This window comes from Cyclopterus lumpus, chromosome 24, assembly GCF_009769545.1.
Source record: "Cyclopterus lumpus isolate fCycLum1 chromosome 24, fCycLum1.pri, whole genome shotgun sequence".
Taxonomy (NCBI): domain Eukaryota; kingdom Metazoa; phylum Chordata; class Actinopteri; order Perciformes; family Cyclopteridae; genus Cyclopterus; species Cyclopterus lumpus.
The window spans coordinates 15,549,076-15,574,197 of record NC_046989.1 but is presented as its reverse complement, the minus strand read 5'-3'; the positions used below and the strand labels follow the sequence as shown (position 1 = coordinate 15,574,197).

At 41.2% G+C, this 25,122-nt stretch overlaps 1 protein-coding gene across 1 annotated transcript; it reads left to right on the top strand.

Moving 5' to 3' along the window:
• Positions 1 to 247: 247 nt before the first annotated feature.
• Positions 248 to 9,640, top strand: scara3 (scavenger receptor class A, member 3). The gene is made up of 11 exons (XM_034528186.1): positions 248 to 383; positions 1,479 to 1,520; positions 2,140 to 2,259; positions 4,764 to 4,844; positions 5,359 to 5,477; positions 5,666 to 5,910; positions 6,657 to 6,876; positions 7,641 to 7,729; positions 8,228 to 8,420; positions 8,898 to 9,075; positions 9,150 to 9,640. Exons 1-11 carry the CDS (start codon positions 248 to 250, stop codon positions 9,638 to 9,640), a joined length of 1,914 nt encoding a protein of 637 aa, XP_034384077.1.
• Positions 9,641 to 25,122: the final 15,482 nt, after the last annotated feature.

Genomic DNA, 25,122 nt, shown 5'->3' with positions numbered 1-25,122 from the left:
CAGTAAAGAGTTTGTGATGACAACTTCCTCAGGCACGCAATACTCCCACCAAAATAAGCACACCAAACCAACAACCGTTCGCATACTTTGTACCACCGTGGGGCAGTTTTCTTCGGAGTGAGCTGCTCAGCTCAGAGAAAACATTTGAGCAGAACAAAAACCTTCCTTTTTATTGTGCTAAGAAAGCAGTGAAGTACAATAGAGAACTCCGGAGGAGGCTGCGGGGGATTGTGAGGCAGCAGTTTGTATGATTTATGACAAGAGCAATAAAACATGTTGGTGGCGCCAACAGATTTGGTTTCAGTCCATTAAATACCTTTTTTCTGTCTTTCTTTCCGTTTTGGCAGACAACTATGGCGGATACGAGAACCAGCTTTTCAAAGGTAATGATCAGAGTTTTCTATTGTCTAAGAAACATACATGTCAACCAGTTTATTACACATGATGAAGATGGTCAATTTGGATGTTTTTGGATTTGTACTGCCCTTACTTGATCTTGTATGATTCTCATTGATTGTTTTTTGACATTTTGGGACATTTATTTCCTTTCTTGAAGAGTGTGTGATGAAAACATGTACACCCCTTTTATATCTGTCCATTAAGTACACCAGGAAGTGATTGGCTTAACTTTGTATTAGGACTGAAAGGTAAAATCCATCCAGAATTGTGTTTAATGCTTACAACTTGAAATGTTGCATCTTGTTTGTTTCTCTCTCTCTCCTTGCTGCCGGTCACGAAGCGACAAAGACTGTTTTCAATTGATGTACTACTTTACAGCCACTCTCCATGCACCTCTCTGAAGCACCAGAGGTGTCCACGAGTTGGTGTCAATTTCCCTTTTCTTAAGGTTTCTCTTGATCGTGTCTTTATAGTGGAGCCGAGGGTGGCCACGATGTCTCTTGCCAGATGGTAGCTGCGAGAAGAGAATCTGCTTCGGCAGGCATTCTCAGAAGGTGTCCTGTCCAGCGGAGATTCTTTCTGATGAGGAGGTCTTCCATAGAAGGGAGTCCGGTCCTCTTGAGAATCTCCGTGTTAGTCACCTTGTCCTGCCATTTGATTTTCAAAATTGACCGCAAATGTCTCATCATAAAAGCGTGTAGCTTCTTCTCTTGGCTCCTGTACACTGTCCATGTCTCAGTCCCGTACAGCAGGGTGGAAATTATGATCGCTCTGTAGTTTTTCCCTTTTACTCTTGCGGACACATGATAGTTGTTCCAGAGTCTTTCGCGAAGCCGACCAAAGGACATGCTAGCCTTTGACATCCTCTTTTGTATCTCAGTTTCTATTCGGCCATCTCCTACTATTGTGCTGCAGAGGTACGTGAATTCTTGTACAGAGTTCAGAGTGGTGCCATCGACCATAATATCTTCCTGCCTGGATGTTTCAGAGTTCGACTTGTTTGTTTAATCTGAGAATAATCAGAAAAGTTAGTGTTGAGCCCGGCCATGTTTGAATTTTTTCTTCTTGTGTTTTTCTAGAGGAGGATTTCACTGGAGAGGAGGACATGCCTTCATTTAGAGGTGAAGGCCACACACACACACGCGCACTCGCGCACACACACACACACACACACACGCACGCAGGCACGCACGCACGCACGCAGGCACGCAAACACGCAAACACACACACACACACACACACACGCACGCAGGCTCGCAGGCACGCAAACACACACACAAACACACACAAACGCAAACACATACGATCATATGATAGAATATTCCACCATACATGATTACAAATTAATCTGTAACAATAAAAATAAATAATAATAATAGTAAAAACAAAAATGTAAGGGGGAAAAAAGGCATATTCTTAGTCTACTATGATAGTAAACTACAGTTTAGCTGGTAACATGTACAAAACAAGTACATGTTGTATTGCAAGGAGGGCTTTAGTATAGACATTATATAGACCAAAGCATTGATTTGGTCATTCAAAACAAAAACTGGCAGATTAATTAATGATGAAAATAATCATTACTTGTAGCTCTACAAATCAGAATACATGTACACTAGCCTGCATAACTCAAAAGGGGCCATCATAATGAGCACTTCTGATACTTAAGTATAGATCAAATGTAGGCGTATAGTCTGTTTTGTTTTTATTTATGTGTATATTCGTTTAATGTCCCTCCAGGTCGAAGCAGAGGTGGCTGTATGAGGTGCCAGCAGAGCCACTCTCTCCAGCTGGCTGTCAAAGTCCTCTATGGATTTGTTGCATTCCTCATCATTACTGTGGCAGTGCTGGCGACGCTTGGTGTGTATATACATATATTATATGACACTCGCACAGACACACATCTCCAAGTTAAGTCAAGTAGTTTTACACATTAATTAGGTTATCTTACTGATTAATGCTTAAAACCTTGCGTTAATAAGGGCAAGTAGTGGCTTGACATGGGAAGAAAATCATACTTCTCTCTGTATGCGAGTGTCTTAATACGACACAGTAACTCCCATATATCAAATGAATGTGGTGCTGAGCCTCATGTGCCATGTTTTACCTGACAGCTGCTCTGCACCAACAGATGCTTTTCACGTTAACTTAACATTTTATTGGGTTTGAAAGTCGTAAATCTTCATCTTTTACTACCTTACCCATGTCTCATGGGGCAGAGAGAGAATGGGGCTTGGTGAGAATGATGTAATTGATGTAAGTGTGATACATAATTCACTTGTGCTAGAAACATGTGGACGTACTGTTGGGGGGGGAGACCTTATACAATATGTTTCATTTAATGGCACACCATTGGTGGTGTGCCGCCAACACTGAAACAATTTTGGTTCAGGCAACAAAACTACGTGGTTAGATTTAGAAAATAAAAGATCATGGTTTGGTTAAAATAATTAGGCCTATGTTTGTTTGGCTTAAAATAAATATGTTTATCAGGTACAAAATTTACATAGCCTATGTCATTTCAAAAAGGTCAATGTTGATTTTTGGTTTCACATTAAAAAAAACATAGGTCTCCTAGGTGAAAGTCTCAAGTTTAACCCATCCATCCATCCACCCCTACCTTCACAGACTTTGATAAATTGCCATGGAAACTGAGAATTTGTGTGCTCTATTTGCATTGTTTCCATTGTGCCAGCACATCATTTTAACACATTACGTGCCAATGGTCTGCCAATATATCACGGTTATCTGTGTTGCACTTTTTCACTTTTGCACTGTTATTTAAATTCTTGCGTGATGGACGTTTTAGTTATGCAAGTCATTTGCCAGTAAACTAATCCGGATTTTTGTGAATCCAGTTTTTTATTAATGCAACCAAGGGTATGTTTTTGTATTTTTTTGATATTTTACAATATATTGTATTGTATATATTCTTATTGAAGGACAGTCAACAAATGGCAGTACAGTTAAGTCCAGTCCTCTTTGTAATAAATGTTGTAATTAATGTGATTTATCAGAAAGAGTTATCTATAAAGGATACATTTATTTTATAGGTCTACCCAGCATTTACCATGAGTTATAATAATAATATTGAAATGAATGCATAGTGATTTTAGAAGAGTTTAACTGATACACACTTTTGTATGGTAGCAAGGTCATTTACAATAAACATCATAAGATGATGTATTTTTGTTACAAAGTCAACATTAGCAAAGACAAATGAACATGTACAAACATTGGTTGTACCCAGATGTGTCCCAAATGAAGGGCGAGTTCGAAGATGGCTGTGTTCCGAGCAAGGGCACTGGATGGAGGGTGTTAGGAAGAGGGGAAGGGGCCATTGGCCCCCCGCTTTACGCCCCTGGTACAATGTGTCACCGCGACTGGTGTGATCGCACCGCGAGACAGAATCTTGTTTTTGTTTGTGTCAACTTCTCGCACAGCTGTACAACACCAAAGCCCTGGACACATAAGTATAAACAGAAAAGATATTTCACTTGGCTGCAATTCCCAACTGTGCATGTGCACATGGAAAAACAGAAAATAATAACCTTTGATTTTCTGTTCCCTGCTGGACGGTTGTTTTATAAAAAACACTTAAAAAAAAATGTTGTACACATTTCTTTTTAGCTCTTTGCTCCTCGAAAAAAAAAAAAAGGAGGATTGTTTTTTGTCATGGTGCCACATCCAAACATAAAAAAGATCAAATACGGATGGAAATGAATAGGAAGAAATCTCTAGTTGTTGATTTACACACATATGGATATTGCTTATGTATTGCTGCGCAGAATTGAGCAAAATGTATGATCCCTTTTTAGCATCACTGTTACAGCAGCTAATAGAGCAGGTCATGGTGATGTGCATCTGGAAGCAAACACCCAATAGAACGGACATACATCCCCCGAGTCAGGTCAGGGCTTAAGATGCTGAAAAGGTCTGCAAACACACAATATTCAAACACTCTCTTGCACACTTCTCAAACTCACACTCACTCACTTGTTTTTGCTCTCTTGGGAAATATGTTGGGAGAGCAGGACCTGACCAGCTGGCTAAACTATCATTCATCAGTGTTTTGGTGCCATTTGTTAGCTAATGAAAACTTTACATGTTTTGTTGCCATGGGCTTCAATTTCAACTTCCTGTTTTTACTCCTTTTAAATACTTCCGATGTCCTGTTAACACTGAAGTACTAATGACGATGATCATTTCTGTATCTACTCTTCTGCGTTTACAACCATCCCGACTTTCACGGGAACAAAGCAGTGTTCCTTCACTGAGACGTAAAGCCAGCTCTCAGGAAAAAGAATATGTCATTTTGCAACCCTTGAACTTTTTTCCTTTTATCAACTTCTCCATGTCTCCAGTGTTCAGGAAGGTTGGCAACCTGTCTGAAGAGGAGTCCGTCTACCACACAAAGATCACCAGGATTCAACAAGGAATACAGGGTAAAGTAGCTGAAATCACCTGCAAGTGGTCATTTGTTATATGGAGTCTGGATGGCCTCGTATACCCGAATTTATGGGGAAACAAAAGCTATAAAAAGAGACTTATGCACATGGAAAACAAAGAGTATTCAAGGTTTCTTAGAGTAATAACTAAAAACCCTTGTATATGTATATTTATTTGTATATGTACATATATGTATAAATATATATATATATATATATATATATATATATATATATATATGTATCAATTACATTTAGTGATACACACTGAACAGCCCCTAATAGGCCTTGTGGTGTGACTTGTTTTTCAACTACATATACCCACATATACTGGCCATGTACCAGGTGTTTTATGGTCGTTCGTGAAGCCCTTACGGATGATTAAATGTAGCTTTATATATCTTTTTCTTTCTTACACACACATGGTTCCCTTGAAGCTTTGCGCATACAGATATCTAGAACTTGTATGAATTCTGCCTCACTGTCTCGTACCTTCCACTCAATCTCTCAGATCTGAGCTCCACCTCGAACTGTTCAGGCTGTCTGGATGTGACTCTGTACAGCGAAGAGATCAGCAGGCTGAAGAGGGAGTTTGAAGACATCCAGAAAATGATTCTGGGACAGGAGCAGGTACTGTGTGGTGAATCACAAAACCAGCTTGTTTTGTTCAACCAAGAGTCCAAAACACAAACATACTTCATTTTGTAAAGCCATAAAACAGATCCTCAGCTTTGAGCTTTTTAAAACCTTGTACAGCCTTTGACTTCATTCATTTCTGACACTCACACTCTGCCTCTTTGAATCCTGTCCCCCTCTAGATCCTGGACCAGGCCTCCCAGACCCAGGCCACCCTCAAGACCACCAGCAGCCGGCTGACACGCGACACGCAAAACCACCTCATGTCAATCAAACTTCTAAACCAATCGCTGGAAAGATACTTGGATCGGGTCGAAGGCTGGAAGGACGTGATCGAGGAAACAGAAGAGAAAATGAAGACGCTGACGGAGGATCAGTACGACATCAAAGCTACGGCACAGCAGGTTAACACGACAGTGGCACTCAGGTGAATGAAAACATGTATTTATACTGGAAAAACAGATATCCACTACGTGACACATTAGTTATTCTGCTTTATTGGAAGCTTTTTGCAGGTAATATGGAGTAATATTTGCAGTTTTAGATAGCATTTTTTCCATAAATTTAAGCCCCAAATACAGTTACATGTCACAAATAGATTAAATTCAGCTGGCATGGAGACATTCAAAATGAATGTGTAACAATTATATTATGGCGGATGCCATTAGCACCCAGGACTCTTTCGGGCCCTTCAGGCCCTTTCGGCCCAACCCCATGCTAGATTATTATCAGGTCTTGTTAGCTACATGTACACATGTTAAAGATCATTTAGTGAACTGGCCAAGTGGGAACATAAAATACGTGGCTGTCAGCAATCACGATGCCAAGGTTGAAGCCAAAACTGCAAATTTCTGACAAGCAAATTATTATATATTAATTGAAAAAGGCACAGCTGACAAACTTAATGCTGATTAAACCCCTCTATTGATTGTTAACAGTGGAGTTAATTATCCATGATGTTGTCGTTTTGAAATACTATGGGTGATGATGTCTTTTTGAACGTGTGCATGCTTTATTAAAACTATTTTGAATAAAGTGATCTACTTATACACTTTTGGCTGCTTCTACAGTTAGTACAGTAAAAAGATAAATACAGCAGACACAGTTTGAACAAAGAAAATGAAAGTGAATACTAAACCTAACATATCTTCTGTGTTTTCCTCTGCTCTCCAGTACAATGTGGATAGATGCCCTGCAGAGAAAAGCGGAAGAGGAGACTCTGGTCCTCGAGAAGTTGACCACCGACTGGCAGAACTACAGCCGAGTTCTGAGCTCCATCAAATCCAACACCAGCAGCACCACACAAACGATGCGCTTGCTCCAAAACAACATCGTACTAGAGCACCAGAGAATCGACATGTCCACTGAGGTGTACTACGACCTTACCCAGCAGGTAAGTGTGTGTGTGTGTGTGTGTGTGTGTGTGTTTGCCACACAGAACACCCATAAGTATTTTTTACAAGTCTGATTTAAAGAAAACATTTCTTTAGGAAAAAGAAGAATTCATTTGAATGTAATCGTTGTGGGCTGCACGGTGGTGTAGTGGCTAGCACTGTCGCCTCACAGCAAGAGGGCCGAGCGGTCCTTCTGTGTGGAGTTTGCATGTTCTCCCCGTGGCAGAGTGGGTTCTCTCCGGGCTCTCCGGCTTCCTCCCACAGTCCAAAGACATGCTGCAGGTTAATTGATCTCTAAATTGCCCATAGGTGTGAATGTGAGAGTGAATGGTTGTATGTCCCTACATGTGCCCTCGATGGACTGGCGGCCTGTCCAGGGTGTCCCCTGCCTTCGCCCTATGTCAGCTGGGATAGGCTCCAGCGCCCCGCGACCCTAATGAGGATAAGCGGTATTGAAAATGGATGGATGGATGGATGGATGTAATCGTTGTAACTGCAGTTGTCGTAGGCTGCAGGTCATTTCAATTGCCTCAATGATTTTTTTACTCGCCCTTTCTTTGAGAATCTAAGGTACGTCAAAGGTTTTCACTCTGTAGCTCTCTCGGCCATTGTTGCTCTCTCCCTTACTCGCTTGTTAATTGGATTGAGTGGCAAACTCTGAAGGCTGTATGTTTACGAACAGCAACCGACAAATGCAACATGTTATACCTTTAACGAGGGTCCTCACAGGTTAAGGAGTACAACATGTCTGAATTTCTTCCAGGTGATGAACCTGCAGATGCAACTCGACAATGTGACGTCTTTCATGGATGAACACGAGGAGAACATGCATGACCTTCAATACCATTCCAGGTATCACACATGTACTACACATTAGAGGACATTATATTGACTTACATCGACCCCCTGGAGGAGAACTAGTACCTTTCATGCCTGAATCCTACCTATGCCCCTTACCCTGATCTTAACCTGTAACCCATGGATGGCGACATCGATAGGCTTATGCACAAACAGGTAACCCCAAACATAAAACAACCACAGAAAACCTGGTATACACGGAGGAACGGACACCAGGGCGGGAGAGAAACAGGGTTTAAATACACCGGGAAGGTGCAGGTGATTAGACACATGAGGATTCAATCAAGGACTGGGGAGACGATCACAGGGGCAGGAAGTGAAGGGAAACAGAGGGCACGGGAGACAAGGAACTTCAAAATAAAAAACCAAACAAAACCCTGAACTGTGACAGCTTCAATATATAATATAAACACTCAACATGCAAACACAGAAATAAGAAGTATAATGAAAAAAAACAACTCACTTTAACCATCCTCAACTGTCCCTCTTTAGGTACTATGAGAACCGGACAGGTGAGCGTTTCTCTGCTTTGGATAGTCGTCTGAACTCCATCTCCATGGAGATCGATACAATCTCCTCCAGCATCAACGCCACCGTCAGCCACGTCCAGAGCATGTACAAGTACATCAACATCGAGAGCTCGTCCTGCCAGGGTCGCATGGGCAGACACACTGAAGATCTACAGGTAGTGAACACAGAAGATTTCTGTCTTCTTGCTTACGGTTCTACCAATGAATATACACGAAACATGCTGGTTGAGAGCTGAAGCTTTGCACAGGCAGAGATTACATTTTAAAATGTTTTATAGTATATCACTGTCAAAAAGCAGGTTTTTTGTCAAAACAGACCTCCTTTATAGAATTAACCCTACCGTAGATGTGTTTTGTCTGATGAGCCATGTGCTGCTAAAGCTAAATCTAGAGCTTTCATGACTAAATAAGGAAAAGTTAGCTATAGCTAGCTCGCTAAATCTTTTAATTGTTTGTTAAACAGTTTTTCATAATATTATTGACAACAATGACATATCACGTAACTGAACTGTTGATGAGATTGTCTGTTTTAAGTTTACCAGATGTCTCCTCCCCGATCGTCGTTCTTCTACTCTCCCTGTTCTCATTTTGCTTCAAATATTTATCCCCGTATCCTCCTCTCTTTTGAGCAGAACCTCAACAACACAGTCTTGTTACTCCTCCACTTGGCTGACACACTGAGACAGCAAAACATGTTGTTGAATGTCCAACTGGATGTGGACATCAGGAACCTGTCCATGGTGATGGAGGAGATGAAGCTTGTGGATGTTCACCATATCCAGCTCATAAAGAACTTCACTATACTAAAAGGTAAAGTAGATGGTGTCATATATTAAATGTACACTTTATTCTTTAACTTAACCTCATCGTTCTTCTCTCCACAGGTGCTCCTGGACCACCAGGGTCCAAAGGGAACCGTGGCGAGACTGGCTCAAAAGGACCTGTTGGACTGACTGGGAGCAAGGGTGACCGAGGCCCTATAGGAGGCCGTGGAACCTCTGGAGAGAAGGGTTTGCTTGGGCCCAAAGGAGGACCAGGTGAATCAGGACCCAGTGGCAATAGAGGGGCAGTGGGAATCAAAGGTGTTAAAGGGTCTCTTGGCCCGCCAGGACCACGTGGTGAGAGGGGCCAGAAAGGTGACTTTGGCCTCCGCGGTGCAGAAGGCACTTCAGGACCTGCAGGGCCTCCAGGGATCCAGGGTCAGGGAGGACTACCGGGCCTCACTGGGCCACCAGGAGCAAGGGGAAAACCAGGGCCAACAGGGCCACATGGACCACCAGGAACCCCTGGACCTCCGGGCTTGTCTTACCCCCATGCACAAATCAACACCCAGCAGCGGACCGTGACACCTGCTACTGTGTCCAAGAGACAGTAGGAAGAAAAGGACAAAGACGTGGACTCAGAGGTGATTTGTCCAGTTCAAAGAAGAATTGTTGACAGATAAAGGAATATCACTCATTGTGACTGGAGATGCAATAATCCATTTTGATGGAATTATGCCAAAGACAATTGAGAACTTCATGAACAAATTAATTCAAGATGTGGCTTTTACGACACGGCCACATGAAATGAACTAAGAGGAAGATCTAGGAAATAGAAAACAGAACTGAACTATTGTTGAGAAGTGAAATGGCCCCCGTGTTTGTACAGAATATGAATATTGTGGTATGTTGGAGAAAACTGCCTTCATACAACACATGGGTCCCATTATTACTTTTCATGGCTCTCTCCTTGTGCATCATAGCTAAAGAAAACCCAAAGACAACAAGCTCTGTATGAGATTTTATGAGATTTTACCAGAATTAAAAACGTTAGATAATCAGATTACAGGAATTCAAATATAGAAACACATCCATTATTGTCGTCTCGTTGAATGTACTTAAAGCAAAGGAAACCTCATGGGGTGTAATAAATAAGAGAGCTGTTAACCACGGATTTAGACTGATGTAGTGGTATCTCTCCCGTCCAGACAACTCAAACTACATTCCCATGCACTTCTTCCCATCCTCTACACATTGACACATCCTTTTTCTGATGGATGGGACTTTATTGGTTCTTAAAGTGTGAAAATGAAAGTAAATGTTCTTCTCTTTTAGCACTTCAGAGCAGGTACTCTGAAGACATGTCTTTCATCTTCTGGGCAAAGCTGTCATTTTATGATCGTTTGCGTTTGAAGAAGTACATTTGCAGAATTCATGGCTCTCTGAATGTCTACTCTGACAACCTTTGTTTTACATTGTATGCAAGATTTGCTTTTATTGTTGCTGTATGAATGAAGAATGTATTGTAACTCTTGTTGACGTGTTTGTGAAAACCTTTTGAAAATTCACTCATTTGCTTTCTCTCTGAGTTTGATGAGAAGATTGAGCCCACTCTAATGCATTAGCTTACAAATAGCTTGTAAACTGGCTATTTATTAAACAATCCGACCATAGATGTCATCCAATTCCATTTTTACGTCTCAAGTTACAAATCTGACTGCAAAAAATGACACACGAAAGATAACAGATAACGAATAAAAAAATAAGGTTCAATCTGGTAAATACTATGATTTAGAGGACCTTTTGAAAGTGGTATCAATCCTCTCATCTAACTCATGGAAAGAAAATAAATAAATGCATATTTCACAAAATATTGAACTATTCCTTTTATGAGGTATGAAGGATAGGAACCTCATGAAACTCATTCAACACATACATAACAATTAATAACAATGGTTGTAAACATGACATGCGATATAATAAATAAATCATATTTTTTCCTGAGTTTCTATAATACTTGAGACAACAGAGTGTTGACTTATAAGAGGGTTTAGGTCTTATGATACACACATAAATAACCTGTTATATCACAAAAATACAAAAACGTACAAAAAGGGAAATGTAAAATGTTGTAAACCTTTCTGTTGTAATGAAATGCGACTGGTTTGCATCGAACTTCAATAAAGCTTTTTTTTTCCAGACCCGTTCTTGTCGGTTTCTTACTGTACTCTCGAAGCAGATTGCTATTGATGTGAGGGAAACGAAGCAGCCATTAATTCAAAACACATGTCAAACCCCTCCCATCAGATTTTTGAGTTTTTTTTCCACAAAGTCAAAAGATATTCGATTGTCTAGATTTACTCTGTTGTTTTTGGTGATTGTTGCAGTTCACAGTATAATTTAGTAGAGTGTAGGTTACAGATGACCAAAAATAAGAGTTAATGGAAAACATTTGTCCTCGTTAAAATAATTTTCTGAATATTTTAATGTGACAATCAGCAAACTTGCTCTAGAAAAACTGTTGCAGCTGACAGATATTTTCACTTTCCCGGTGCAGGAACATGACAGGCCTTGTGGGATGTTAGGAACCTGATCTCCAACAAAAACTTCCTTCAAGAATCCACCCAAATCCCTTATTGCTGCAGTCCTCATAACCTCAGTCCTCATAACCTCCAATGTTCCATGCTCATAACTTCTAGTTATGAGCATGGAACATTGGCTTTAAATCACTCACTGTTTTCACCTCAGAAACCTGATGCAAAGGCGTACAATTGCTGCTATTTCTGATCTATGAAGCAAGAAAATATGATATATATAAAATGTAGGATTAGATTTATATGGTCTTGATTTTAATGCTTTGTTCATACGTCAGACGTACCTTCAAATCGGACTGGCACAATTGTTCTGCTTGTGGTGAGGGAGACCTCCTGCAGACCAACTATTCCCACATGTTGCTCCATAAATCATGGACTGTTGCTAAATTATTGGACAAGCACATTATAAGAATGCTTACCACATGCAGCCACAAGAGAGACACACAGAGAAAGCAAAGGGACAACGGAAGAAAGAAGGAGAAGAAAATATGTTTAACCCCATAGATGCTTATAGGTTACCTCTCTTGGTTTTTATGTCAAAATGAATGCAATTGACCTGATGCACAAAAAGGGATTTTAAGCATCCATCCATCCATCCATCCATTTTCAATACCTCTTATCCTCATTAGGGTCACGGGGGCGCTGGAGCCTATCCCAGCTGACATAGGGCGAAGGCAGGGGACACCCTGGACAGGCCGCCAGTCCATCGAGGGCACATGTAGGGACATACAACCATTCACTCTCACATTCACACCTATGGGCAATTTAGAGATCAATTAACCTGCAGCATGTCTTTGGACTGTGGGAGGAAGCCGGAGAGCCCGGAGAGAACCCACGCTGCCACGGGGAGAACATGCAAACTCCACACAGAAGGACCGCTCCGACCGGGAATCGAACCCGCGGCCCTCTTGCTGTGAGGCAACAGTGCTAGCCACTACACCACCGTGCAGCACGTTTAAGTTTTAATATACTAAATTCACTCCCGTACAGTAAAAATTAACTGGAAAATAGTTACAGAGACCAATAACATGTTTTTTTCCATGCTGTGAAAATCTTTCTTCCTGTTCCAAGTTTTAACATGGGGGTTCGTACACATTGCTTTTGGAGCCCGCCTCAAGTGGCCATTTGAAGAACTGCAGTTTTGGGTATACTTCCGCTTTTGCTTCATTACTTAGCACTGGATGTTGCCCCTTTGTGTGTGGCTGTAGAGTGTTGCACAGTATTTTCAAATATATAAATGTTGACAAATTTCTTGCCAGAATGAAACATTTAGATCCTTATATATACGTTTTCACATCAAACGCCAAACTTCGTCTCGTTATGATAACTGAGCTATCTCCGAGAAGAAGCAATCCGCCGTAGTGCAATTGAAAGCTTTTCACATCCAGTCACTCTATTTTGAGCTCGCCAAAGGCTGTTGATGGTTGTTTATTCGTTATAGTCACTGACTGATAAAACACATGCCTTACAAGTCATTTGTTGGGGATGTGGGTTTCCCAGCTTGTTCTAGAGCTGGCAAAAGTGGCCAAAAAAATGAATGCAGCTGAAAAAGTGTCAGTCGATGATTGACTAAAGCTATAGTGATAAAATATGACAGTACATTTGTACAAACCCGAGCATTACGTTGAAGCTTAGTTAGGCTACTCCTGATTTCTTAAATACTACAACAGTTCTTGATAATTAATTTCTTCATATGGGGGTTTCATCCATCAGTATTTCAAGTGTCTTTTCCAGCATCAGCACTCAGTTCAGCAACAGACAGATTCATGTTTCAGATTGTCATCAAACTGAGGTACACTTGAGTAATATGGGAAAAGGGGGCTTGGGAACCAAACCAGTGTTTACATTGGCAGGAATCACTTGTTATTTTTGGTTTGCTGCATACACCACATGCTTACTTACAAGGTATATTTAAGAACTTTAAAATTACCAGATGTCATTGGGGGATTTCTGGAGGAGTTTAATTATTGTTTTCCTACTTATTATAGTGGCTCAGCATCTCTAATCCTAGAAGAAAAACAACGATGTAAACCTCTGTAGTGTCATCTTTCTGGTGACCCAGAAAAGCAGCAGTGTTTTCAACATGGGTTTTGAAAAGGTTTAATTAACTTGAAGGTTCTGTAAATACTTTGAAAGTACAGCAAAGAGAAAGAACATGAACATCTCCAACCTGAACAGAGAGAATGAGAGTCAAAGGAAGTGAAGTACGACGTGTGAGAAGTGGGGGCATGGTGTGCTAGCTGTGGTGAAAAACGCCTGGCCGAGCCAGCAAACCTGATGGCCAGATGTGCGTTCTGGAAACAGGTCTGGCTCTGCCAGGTGCAATATATTTCACCGCTTCACATACGGGTCATTTTCGAACCCCAGGGGCTTAGCAACCGTCTGAAAGCTCCAACTTCAGAATAGTCATTAATGATCGGGATGTAACACCTCTCGTCCCTCTTTCCACATGCACACTTAAAGGCTGATTGGCTGTGTAGTGGATTCAGTAACAGTGGTGCATGTTGTAGCGATGGTTCACTGCATCGCTCAGGACCAGTGCTTTCTGCTGACTCAGTGTGTGATGTCACGCCTGAGATGATATGCAAAGATTTAAACATATTCTTAAAAGTCATTAATGTTGTCCAGAGGATAAATCCTACTGTCTTTGGCTTTCCTCGAATGTTTCCTCTAACACCACCATGAGGTTGACATTTTGAGTCGATGTCTTAACAACAGTTAGATGTAGTTCCATGGAGTTTGATTCACACATTCATGAATGACATACCTATCAGCTGTACTTTGTGTTTAGTGCTTATTCAGCTAAACATAGCATGATAATGCACTAAACTAAGAAGGTGAACATTGTCGTTGTCAATAGGTTTCTGAAGAGCTGTTGTGAAGCTCAAAGTGGGTGACTCCATCCGTCGCCGACAGAGCAGACAGCTAGAGACCTGAAACGACACTCACCTGAACTTAAATAGGCCACGGCCTTAATTATGTTGACGTTTAAGTTTTCCCATCCATCCATTTTCAATACCGCTTATCCTCATTAGGGTCGCGGGGGCGCTGGAGCCTATCCCAGCTGACATAGGGCGAAGGCAGGGGACACCCTGGACAGGCCGCCAGTCCATCGAGGGCACATGTAGGGACATACAACCATTCACTCTCACATTCACACTTATGGGCAATTTAGAGATCAATTAACCTGCAGCATGTCTTTGGACTGTGGGAGGAAGCCGGAGAGCCCGGAGAGAACCCACGCTGCCACGGGGAGAACATGCAAACTCCACACAGAAGGACCGCTCCGACCGGGAATCGAACCCGCAGCCCTCTTGCTGTGAGGCGACAGTGCTAGCCACTACACCACCGTGCAGCACGTTTAAGTTTTAATATACTAAATTCACTCCCGTACAGTAAAAATTAACTGGAAAATAGTTACAGAGACCAATAACATGTTTTTTTCCATGCTGTGAAAATCTTTCTTCCTGTTCCAAGTTTTAACATGGGGGTTCGTACACATTGCTTTTGGAGCCCGCCTCAAGTGGCCATTTGAAGAACTGCAGTTTTGGGTATACTTCCGCTTTTGCTTCATTACTTAGCACTGGATGTTGCCCCTTTGTGTGTGGCTGTAGTGTTGCACAGTATTTTCAAAAATATAAATGTTGACAAATTTCTTGCCAGAATGAAACATTTAGATCCTTATATATACGTTTTCACATCAAACGCCAAACTTCGTCTCGTTATGATAACTGAGCTATCTCCGAGAAGAGGCAATCCGCCGTAGTGCAATTGAAAGCTTTTCACATCCAGTCACTCTATTTTGAGCTCGCCAAAGGCTGTTGATGGTTATTTATTCGTTATAGTCACTGACTGATTAACTTTGCCTTTGCTGACAACTTTGTAACACCATGAGATGAAAATGTACAGATATAGTACAGAAAAGTAAAGAAAAGATTATTTGTCTTTACATTTCTGTCATTCTGACTACCAGATCAGGTTGTGTAGTCTGAGTCATGATGGCATTAAATCTGCCAGGAGTGGGATGTGGCACACAGAGAGAGACGTTACCTAACCTGGACCAGCAAATACACACACACACACACACACACACACGCTTTGAGACATTAGCTAACAGTTGACTTGACAGGCCCCCAAAGAGCTCATTACATAGACAGCTGTAAAAACACACTTGGCCCTCTGGCTCAACCCTTGTTCTATGTGTGTGTGTGTGTGTTGTTTGTGTGTGTGCGTGTGTGTGTGTAGGAGGGGTTGGGGGGCGTCACACCTGCTGCAATGTGTGTAGTGAGTCAGCAAGTCACTCTGAACAATAAATAGTGTATTTTGGCCTGTGATTGAAATGCACAAATTGTGAAATTGTGATTGCCATGCTGTGGCTCAAAGCTCATGTCCTCACACCCAAAAGTAAGAATAGCATAATGTATCAGTGCCTCATGAAATGAACATTTGATTAAAGTATGGTCAAGTGTGGGCAAATAAAATAAATTACTTCCACGATATTGAGTTGAAAACAGTGGCTTGGACAGACCTTTTGAACCTCTTAAGTCACCCAGCTTGACACGCTATTTCTGTTGGCAGTGACTGCAGCGAGGAGGGCGAGGACCCGCTCAGCACATGACGATGTTAAAGTTAGTACAACGGGAATCAAAGGGCATCGCAGGGGTGAATTTCCCTTGGTTTTTCTATGAGCGATCACAGTACTGAAGTAAACAAATAAAGCAGACAATGCACAGCCAGTTGTGGTCTTGACTGGTCTTGGAATAAAATCCACATTCCTCTTTGTCTGAGACTGAGACGAGACCAAGTAAAACGTGGCCTTGAGATTGACCTTGAGGCCGAGCTCGACTACTACAACAGTGACAGAAAGGTAGAAACAACGAAGAAGTAGGTCCTGTGACCATTTCCTCGTCGACTAGTGGTGTCGTCACTAGTTCCAGCATGTACACTTACTCCCGTACATACTGACATGAGAGGGGTATCTTTACTACTAGAAAGGCCCTCGAGAGTCCCTGCTAGAGATCTGCATCTTCGGTCCGGTCTGTTTACTTTTGCCACATTTCACTGGCTGAATGTCTGTTTGATTGACTCTTCCATACTTACAGTGTGGAATATATTGTATGCATCCGAGTGGAACGATAGTGTCAACATGATGGAGAGCTGGTCAAAGAAAAAAAACATCATATCCTCTTACATAATAGACGTGAAAATACAGACTTAAAATGTTTACATCACAAACCTGTTTACCTTGAGCACCGGCCCGGCTCCTAATCTGCTCTCTGAGAATGTTTTTCTCCACTCGAGGAAAACTTTGACACGCCTACATAACAGCTTCCCTCCAGAGTCCAGACGCTCCGAAGTTATTTCAATAAGTAACCGAACATTTTATTGAGAGATCAAATTAAAGGAGTATAGGTTTTTTTTCCTTTGCATGGCAGCAGGGGGAACAATATTATCATAACCGCGTGTGTTTGGAGTTCGGAGTGTAGCTGCAGCCCAATGAGGAAGATTAGTCTGCAATCACCGGAGAACATTGGCGGATTTGTTTCCCACCATTTTACTTTTGGCACATTGATGGGTTCCGTATTGGCTCCAGAAACTAGCGTGTGAACTGGTTCAGCTTTTAAATACTTATCTTATTGAGTTCCAATCAAATGTTTCGTCCCGGTTATTGAAGCCTGGTGAGAAATCGTAATGAGTAACGCCTCTGAAGTGCATCAGAACATTTATACAACGCAGTGCGGCGGACGTACCCAAATAAAAGTATCCTTTCGAAGAACAACAGAAGGGTCACTACAGTTTGAGACATTCTAGAAATGTAATACACACAGTTAACTTTATTAATTTTGTTTTGCCATCTTCCACAAATATGAATTAAAGCTGTGAAAAACTGTTATCAGCATTTCCATGAAAGAGTTTATGGAAGTTGTTTTATTTTTCTGAAATCCTCTTTTGCAATATCTGAGCGGTCTTGTTTATGAACTACATGTGCCAATCGTCCTTTTGCTCCTTCATCTTTACCAAAACATCAATTTGAAAGTAATAGCTCCGGGTCCTGAATATTGTCATTGCAATGTAGCAGCGACGTGACGGCGGTCTCGTTGCGGGTTTTTCTCTCGTAGCTTCTCTTGTTTGGCGAAACAGTGTGTACGAGTCACGCAGCGCCCACATGGCGGACAGCTGTGGGAACCGAGAGGACGAGCCGTGACGGGCGCTCAACGTTGAGAAACAGTTATTTGGTTGAAATAAACACACATCTCTCATCTGCTTTGCCATCCTCTATAAATCTTCCTCATCTCGATCACAAAGGACTTCTGACAGCTTGCGAACTCTGGTGCTCGTCACGGTCAAAAGCAGTTTTGCAACCATGAGTTTCCAATAAAATGGGATTGTGTCTTTTTCAAGGCTGCATTAATCAACATTTTTGTATGTTATTTGATATAATGTAAGGTGCTGCTTGAGTGACAAACGCACCAGTAATTAACACCCCGACTCTACGGAGCATTTTAGCATCTTTCAGCGCATTGTTTTGGTTTTTAAAGCCCACGACTTTATTGTTGAGTTTTTTTTTCTGTCTTTTGATGGTTTGTAATAATAAAACATGGTGTGTTCCTTTTGAAAGCTGCACCCAACACATGACCCTGTACAGACACACAGTCAGACCCTTGGTTAACCCTCATCCAGTGTTTTTGGGAGGAGCCGCAGTATAAAACCCGTTCCTCATTTCCCTCCATGTGTTTAGAATAACAGAAGTGCAGCTGCTCAACTCGCTTCACTCTGCTCCTTCTCTCTCTGGTGTATATCTCAAGTGAAGCGGCGCCTCACTCTGTTAGAGGTGGAATGTTGGGCATTGCTCATTTAAATATCCTCTTGCCTGCGTTACGTAACCGGGCTCCATGCCTTGCCATAAGCCCGTGTTCTTCCATACTGCCCGTGCTACACTCACTAAACATGAACACGACACACACATGTGTATGAAACGGCTCGTTTTGTCTGGGCTTCATTTGCACATGTGTTGAAAGAAAAAGAGAGGAAAACACACATCAATGTGGACTTCATAACATCACTCATAATAATGTCACATCACGAGTTTTGCGTATATTTTTTTGACACCTCCCGTCTATAGTTAAAAAAGTTATTTGTATTATATTTTGTTCTGATTTGGTATCACATGTACATTGTCAATTTTCACAATTTCTTTTCACAAAGCAGTTTGAACTACTTTCTCTGAGTAGTTTTAGTCACTACTAGAGTTCCTCCGAGGGTCGCTGCAGTTCAGCTTCTTGCAGTGTGAAGCTCCAAAGTAGAGCATATAGAGTATATACAGTGTATAGTGGAACCTTGTGACGTGTTGGTATCAGGACACTGTGTCCTGGACAGTGTGGATGTTCTAGTAGGTGAAACACTGACATGTGATGAGCAAAAGTCGTTCGATGTAAACAAATCCATTTCAGCACTGATAATCACTTCCATGGGGAGCAGATTACGGTGAAGCACTACATGTCACTGGGCCTTTAACGTTGTGATAGCAGCTGTAGGAGTCAGGGGGTCACCGGGGCAATCAGATATAATTATGGGATGTTTATAATGTCATTGCCTGAGACACGTGTAAACATGTACGCACACGCAGCCACCCAACTACCCAACACATTCTTAACCCATTCACTGATGTAAACACAGAAACATCTGATACAAGATTGAGTCAGAACCCTCTAATTACCTCCTAATTACATGTTTTCAGTTTGTTTGTTTGTCAGCAGGCTGAAAGTATTCAGAAGACCCTTTCATTCTGCACAGTGATGGATTTCGTTATGCGTTGCATCACAAATCACATCTTCCCTCTTTTACATATCCGAACAGCTTCCTTCCCCTTACAGACTCCCAGGAACCTCTAATCCGAGGCCTCGGCAGACCTGGGTTCCATTAGCATTTGGAAAGCATTCACATATTTGTATCTGTGATTGATCGAGAACGCCCGTTAACCCTGGAGCCCGCTGAGAAGTCACAAGTAGAGCCTGCTGAAACTTCCTCTACTCGAACTGATGCTCCGGGAGGAATACGAGAAATGTTGGCCAACGCCATTTTTTTGCCGTCCCAACAGAGGCTTCATTACGCTGACTAGAAGATGGAGTACATGAGTGATCCAGTGTCATGCCTTTCATGTCAGAGGTGCACAATACTAACTGGCTGATACATAAACAAGATCATGTATCCACACACACATATATGGATGCACAGAGGGGATGTTTCATTTTTTTATGTGGAAACACAGGCATGCCGATATTTTGTGTGAGACACATTCATTTGATATCCCTTTCTGAAACATCTGAACTAAATTATTTATTTCTCTATAAAATACAATGTCTTTTTTTCTGCAGCAACATCCAGTTTGCAAAAAAAAATAATTTGTTTGTAAAATAAGTGAAGTAAATGTGGGTCAGAGCTGTTTGAGCGCCAGCAGTTTTACTGTAAATAATCACAAAATCATAAACATGTTGTGCAAAACTCACGCACACACAACCACAAGTGGCTGCCATATTGACCAGCTGGAGCGCACATGCTGAAAATAGAAAAATACATGTCACGGGACCTCACTGCAGAACATCACCTGGCCTGTGTTAGCTGCATGTCCTTAATAAGTCTGATCATAGACTTGAGAGGAAAAAATATTTAAACTAAATGTGCAGGATGCTACTGACTCGCTAGAGCTACTGCAGTGAAGTTCAATTTGAAACGCAATTTAGATTTTTAAGAGGATGATGTTCTTTTTCTGAAACATAATGGACACATGATGGACGGTTTATAATCAAGTTTTAGTGCAGAGCCACAGCTCAAGTTTACTGCTTTAGTTTTCTGCTTCGCCAACCGACGCCGCCTCAAGTGACCTCCCCTGAGGCACTTCTCCCCAGGCCCTTTAAACAGACTGTGATGAAGGTCAATCACAGCTTTTGTTTGCATCTTAAAGTGTCCTTCTTAGAGCAGTTAAAGAACTCAAAGACAGATTTCAAAGCACATAATGCTGCACAACATGTGAAACCTAGAGCTTCAGCAGCAACAACACAGAGAGCAACATGTTGCCCTTTGAAACAACCGAGGGATGACCTGTTGGACCCATGTGGGTGACTGGTTTGCATTCATGGTGAAGCACGTCTGTATGCAAGCGCACACACACACACACACACACACACACACACACACACACACACACACACACACACACCCTATGTCTCTCTTGGGGCTGTTTCACTATCCAACAAAAGCAAACCCTGCTGTTAAACACAGCTTGGTAAGAAGTGTGTGTGTTTGTGTGTGTGTGTGTGTATGTGTGTGTGTGTGTGTGTGCATGTGTGTGCGTGTGAACATGTGACACTCTGCTCTGGTGTGAGGTATAGTACAGGAGGTCAATATGGTGATACATGGGGTCTGAATTAATCATTTCTTTCCTGAAGTGTGATGCAGGACTACTTGTGGTATTTGTGTGTGTGTGTGTGTGTGTGTCTGTCATTGAGATACACTGAGATGGTTCACTACACTTCCCTGTGTGTGTGTGTGGTCCTCTTCTACCATTTTCAACTACCAGCAGATGTTAGAGTGACCACCACGGGGGTGGTAGATGCTATTTCCATGTTTGGTGTGTGTGTGTGTGTGTGAGAGAGAGAGAGAGAGAGAGAGAGAGAGAGAGAGAGAGAGAGAGACCACTCCAAGGGTGGTAGAGGTTATTGTGACTGGAAGCCATAGCAGATAAAACAACATGGCTAACTTAGACCACCTTAGACCTCCCTCTGACTGAGGTTTCTTTTTCTTTTACATTAATCATCTCAATCTCTCTGTTGTAGGTGGAGGATACAAAGGTACGTTTACACACACACACACGCACACACACACACACACACACACACACACACACACACACACACACACACAAGCTGTGCAGAACATTTGGCACCATGGGTCATTTTTCTTTTACATTAATCATCTCAATCTCTCTCTTGGAGGATGGAGGATAGAAAGGTACATACGTACGTACGCACACACACACACACACACACACACACACACACTCACACACACACACACACAAGTTGTGCAGAACATTTGGCACCATGGGTAATTTTTCTTTTACATTAATCATCTCAATCTCTCTCTTGGAGGATGGAGGATAGAAAGGTACATATGTACGCACACACACACACACACACACACACACACACACACACACACACACACACACACATACACACACCCATACACCCACGCAGGTTAAAATAACACATTTTATCAGAGTTTACGGAGAAAAGCATAATGAGGATATCACATTCGTAAGCAATCAGAAGTAAAATTGCTATAGAGGATAGAGGACGATCTACCCGCCATGAGTGTATTTGAGCCGGTTGAGCCGACGCCCTGCACCACAGAATGAGACCTTTCTCCCTCGCTTGTTCAGGTGAAAGTCCTCACTAATACACCATTTCTGACATCCTGAATGAAAGGTTTTCCACTAGAGAGCGGCCATTATGGTCGAGCAGACAGCGACCTCTGGCTGTGACCACAGATTTAATGTTCTTATTAACTGTCATATTAGTAATAAGTCAATAATATTGATAACAGTACAGTAGGAGTAGAACACTGTAGCCTGTTAAGAGGTCTTTTCCCAGCATGCTTTGGAGCCAGTGAGAACACTTAGAACAACATGAGGCAGCTGGACCATCTGGGATGATGACTCATGTTTTCCAAAACGGACCTGAGAGCAAATACAGCTTCAGCTATTTACAATGGATTCTCTGCATTTCTTCAAAACTGTTATTTAAGAGTTTACAGCTTGAGGATGAATCTAATAAGGAACTTAACCTGCTCAAGTGCATCGTGGGAAAAATAACTCTAATTAGGGAGAATAATATCCTCCTTTTACAGCAGTAAAATATTGGAAACGAGGACGGGGTTAGCTGACTTTGGGGTCCAGTAAAAAGCTGAACGTATTGAAAACATGAATTATGGGAACTGGGTGTGTTTGGCAGGACATCTCGCCGTTTTTCCCCCATAAATATGAAGTTAAATGTTAGTGACAGAGCTGGACCTGCTCCCTGCCGGGAAAGTCAGTCCTAATTGGTTATGCCAGACCATTCTGCCTCTCCCACCAACAACACTTTTATTTTGGCTGATCATATGTTTACAATACAGTGGTTGTTGTGCACATTTGCACAGACAACAATTAACTCATTAAATTAAGTATGACACATGGAAACACATACTACTCATACTAATAATGACAACAATAATACTTTCTGCAGGGTTCAGTTTACTGAGTAAACACCTCACAGGCGTTTTCTCTTATTCTTACCACAGTACAGCTAGTTCTGGTTAAATAATTAGTTTTAGGTGTAGAAGATTTAATCAGCCTCATGTCTGTACCAGCGACTACTATAATTTTAGAATTTGAAAATACAGTAGCGATGGGTTTTAATATGTAACATTTAAGAAAAGATACTGTAAAATAACTTCATATATAGATACATAGATATAATAAGCTACCGAAACAATTACACAGCTTTGCTTTTAAAGCTTTAACAACCTGGAAAATGCTACTCGTGCCATATTATTGTGGTCATTTTTGTACATAAAGAGACAGGAAGTGCTTCTGTTATAATTTGGTTTCCATAAGAGCGAGCCTGCAAACAGCTCCTAATTATCTGTGGGATTCCACCAATTCTCAGTCACAAAAAAAACTACAAAGCAAATCTAGACAGCAGATTGGCCTCCACAACAAAGCATTCTTGTTTTATTTTACAACAATATCAAAACAAAGGCCCTTTGCCTCAGCCAGACTAACGTATTCATAAAAGCACAACAAAGCAAGACAATGTATCTTATAACTCTTTTGTCTTTAGGTTAAATTGAGAGAAACAAAAGCCCTTAACGGACATTAAACTGCTTGAATACAGGCGCTGGCCTCTTTCATGCCTCTGTGACGTCTCTCGGTAGAATTCCTGCACCACCTTGTGTTCAAAGAAGCAGACTTGTAGCCTAAATGAAAGTTTTTGGGGTTTTGTTTTCATTCTGCAACTTTTTCATGAGCACTGGAATAATTATTACATTTCTTTTTAGTGATGTCATAAACATAATGTAGCATGAGTCACCATGTTTTCTTTCAGTATAATGTAAATTAGAAAGAAACAGGAATGACGTTTTCTTTTTATGAAATGCATTTTTTTATTTATTAGTTGAAGCTGTGTTTATTCAACTGAAGAATTTTGCACAAAAATTGTTGTGTTTACATCATCTGGATTATAACCAGTCATCACGCTTCCAGTCATCTCTGACTGAGTCATAGACCAGATGGAGGCTGTAAGAGGATCTGAAATGAGTAGAAACCTGGCTGAACAAACATTGCACTGAGCCAAGAGAAACATTATTATTTCTTCATATTGAAAGTGTATTTTTTTTACGTTATAAATGTTCATGAATAAATTGTAAAATTGCCATTATGTCTTGTTTCTTCCTTGTTAGTGATATACTTCAATCATCCAATCCACCAAACAACACCAAACAAGAGTCAATAGCAACAGCAAAATAAGCTGTTTGGTATTGGCAGAGAAGATTTGGCTAATTTTTCATGGGCTTTCATATTCCCAATCTGCAGGACACAATATCTATTTTCCACTTGAGATTCTTTATTGACATACATCTGATTTGCAATTAATCAATGTGTGTATGAAGGCATAGACCCTCCAATGGAGCATTTGACCTTTGACCTTCTAAAAAGGACTGCAGGGCATCTGGACAACAACCCATTCATTAACAATCTGTTTACATTTACAACTGCAGACTGGATGGGTTATTGTCAATGACAAATTAACATTAAAATGTGTTTAGAAATGACTCACTCATTTCTACTGAATGCTTATCGGAAAATGAGAAACACAACACTTTATTAATTACTTTACTAATATGTATAACTGCAGAACTTATCATTAATTAAAAAGGTGAGTAACTCACAAGCACTTCAAATTAAAGACACACCAACCCAACAGCTGCTCTTATTAATGGCTTATGAATTATTTTAAAAGGATTATTCATCCATCCATCCATTTTCAATACCGCTTATCCTCATTAGGGTCGCGGGGGTGCTGGAGCCTATCCTAGCTGACATAGGGCGAAGGCAGGGGACACCCTGGACAGGCCGCCAGTCCATCGAGGGCAAAGGATTATTCAATAATTTAGTATTATTCTATTATTATTAAAGTCATTAGTTAAAATGTATAGATCTTTTATAAATAGTGACCTACTCACAGAGTAATATTGATAAGGGAACTGTTAGTATTATCAATAACTGCTGAGCGTTTGTTCTCTTTGTTTCAGGTAAACTAATAAATGACAACAACCATACAGCTTGGACACGTTTTATAAACTACAATTTAAAATAACAAAACAACCTAAAATACACGCCTTTCACACTGATGCAACACTCTTTTCATTTTATAATCATCTTTGACTACACGACTGTCGGA

Coding starts and splice junctions, on each gene's coding strand:
- scara3 (XM_034528186.1), top strand. CDS start 248: ATGATTTATGACAAGAGCAATAAAACATGTTGGTGGCGCCAACAGATT. Junction 5,911..6,656: donor AACACGACAGTGGCACTCAG/GTGAATGAAAAC, acceptor TCTGCTCTCCAG/TACAATGTGGATAGATGCCC. Junction 7,730..8,227: donor GACCTTCAATACCATTCCAG/GTATCACACATG, acceptor GTCCCTCTTTAG/GTACTATGAGAACCGGACAG.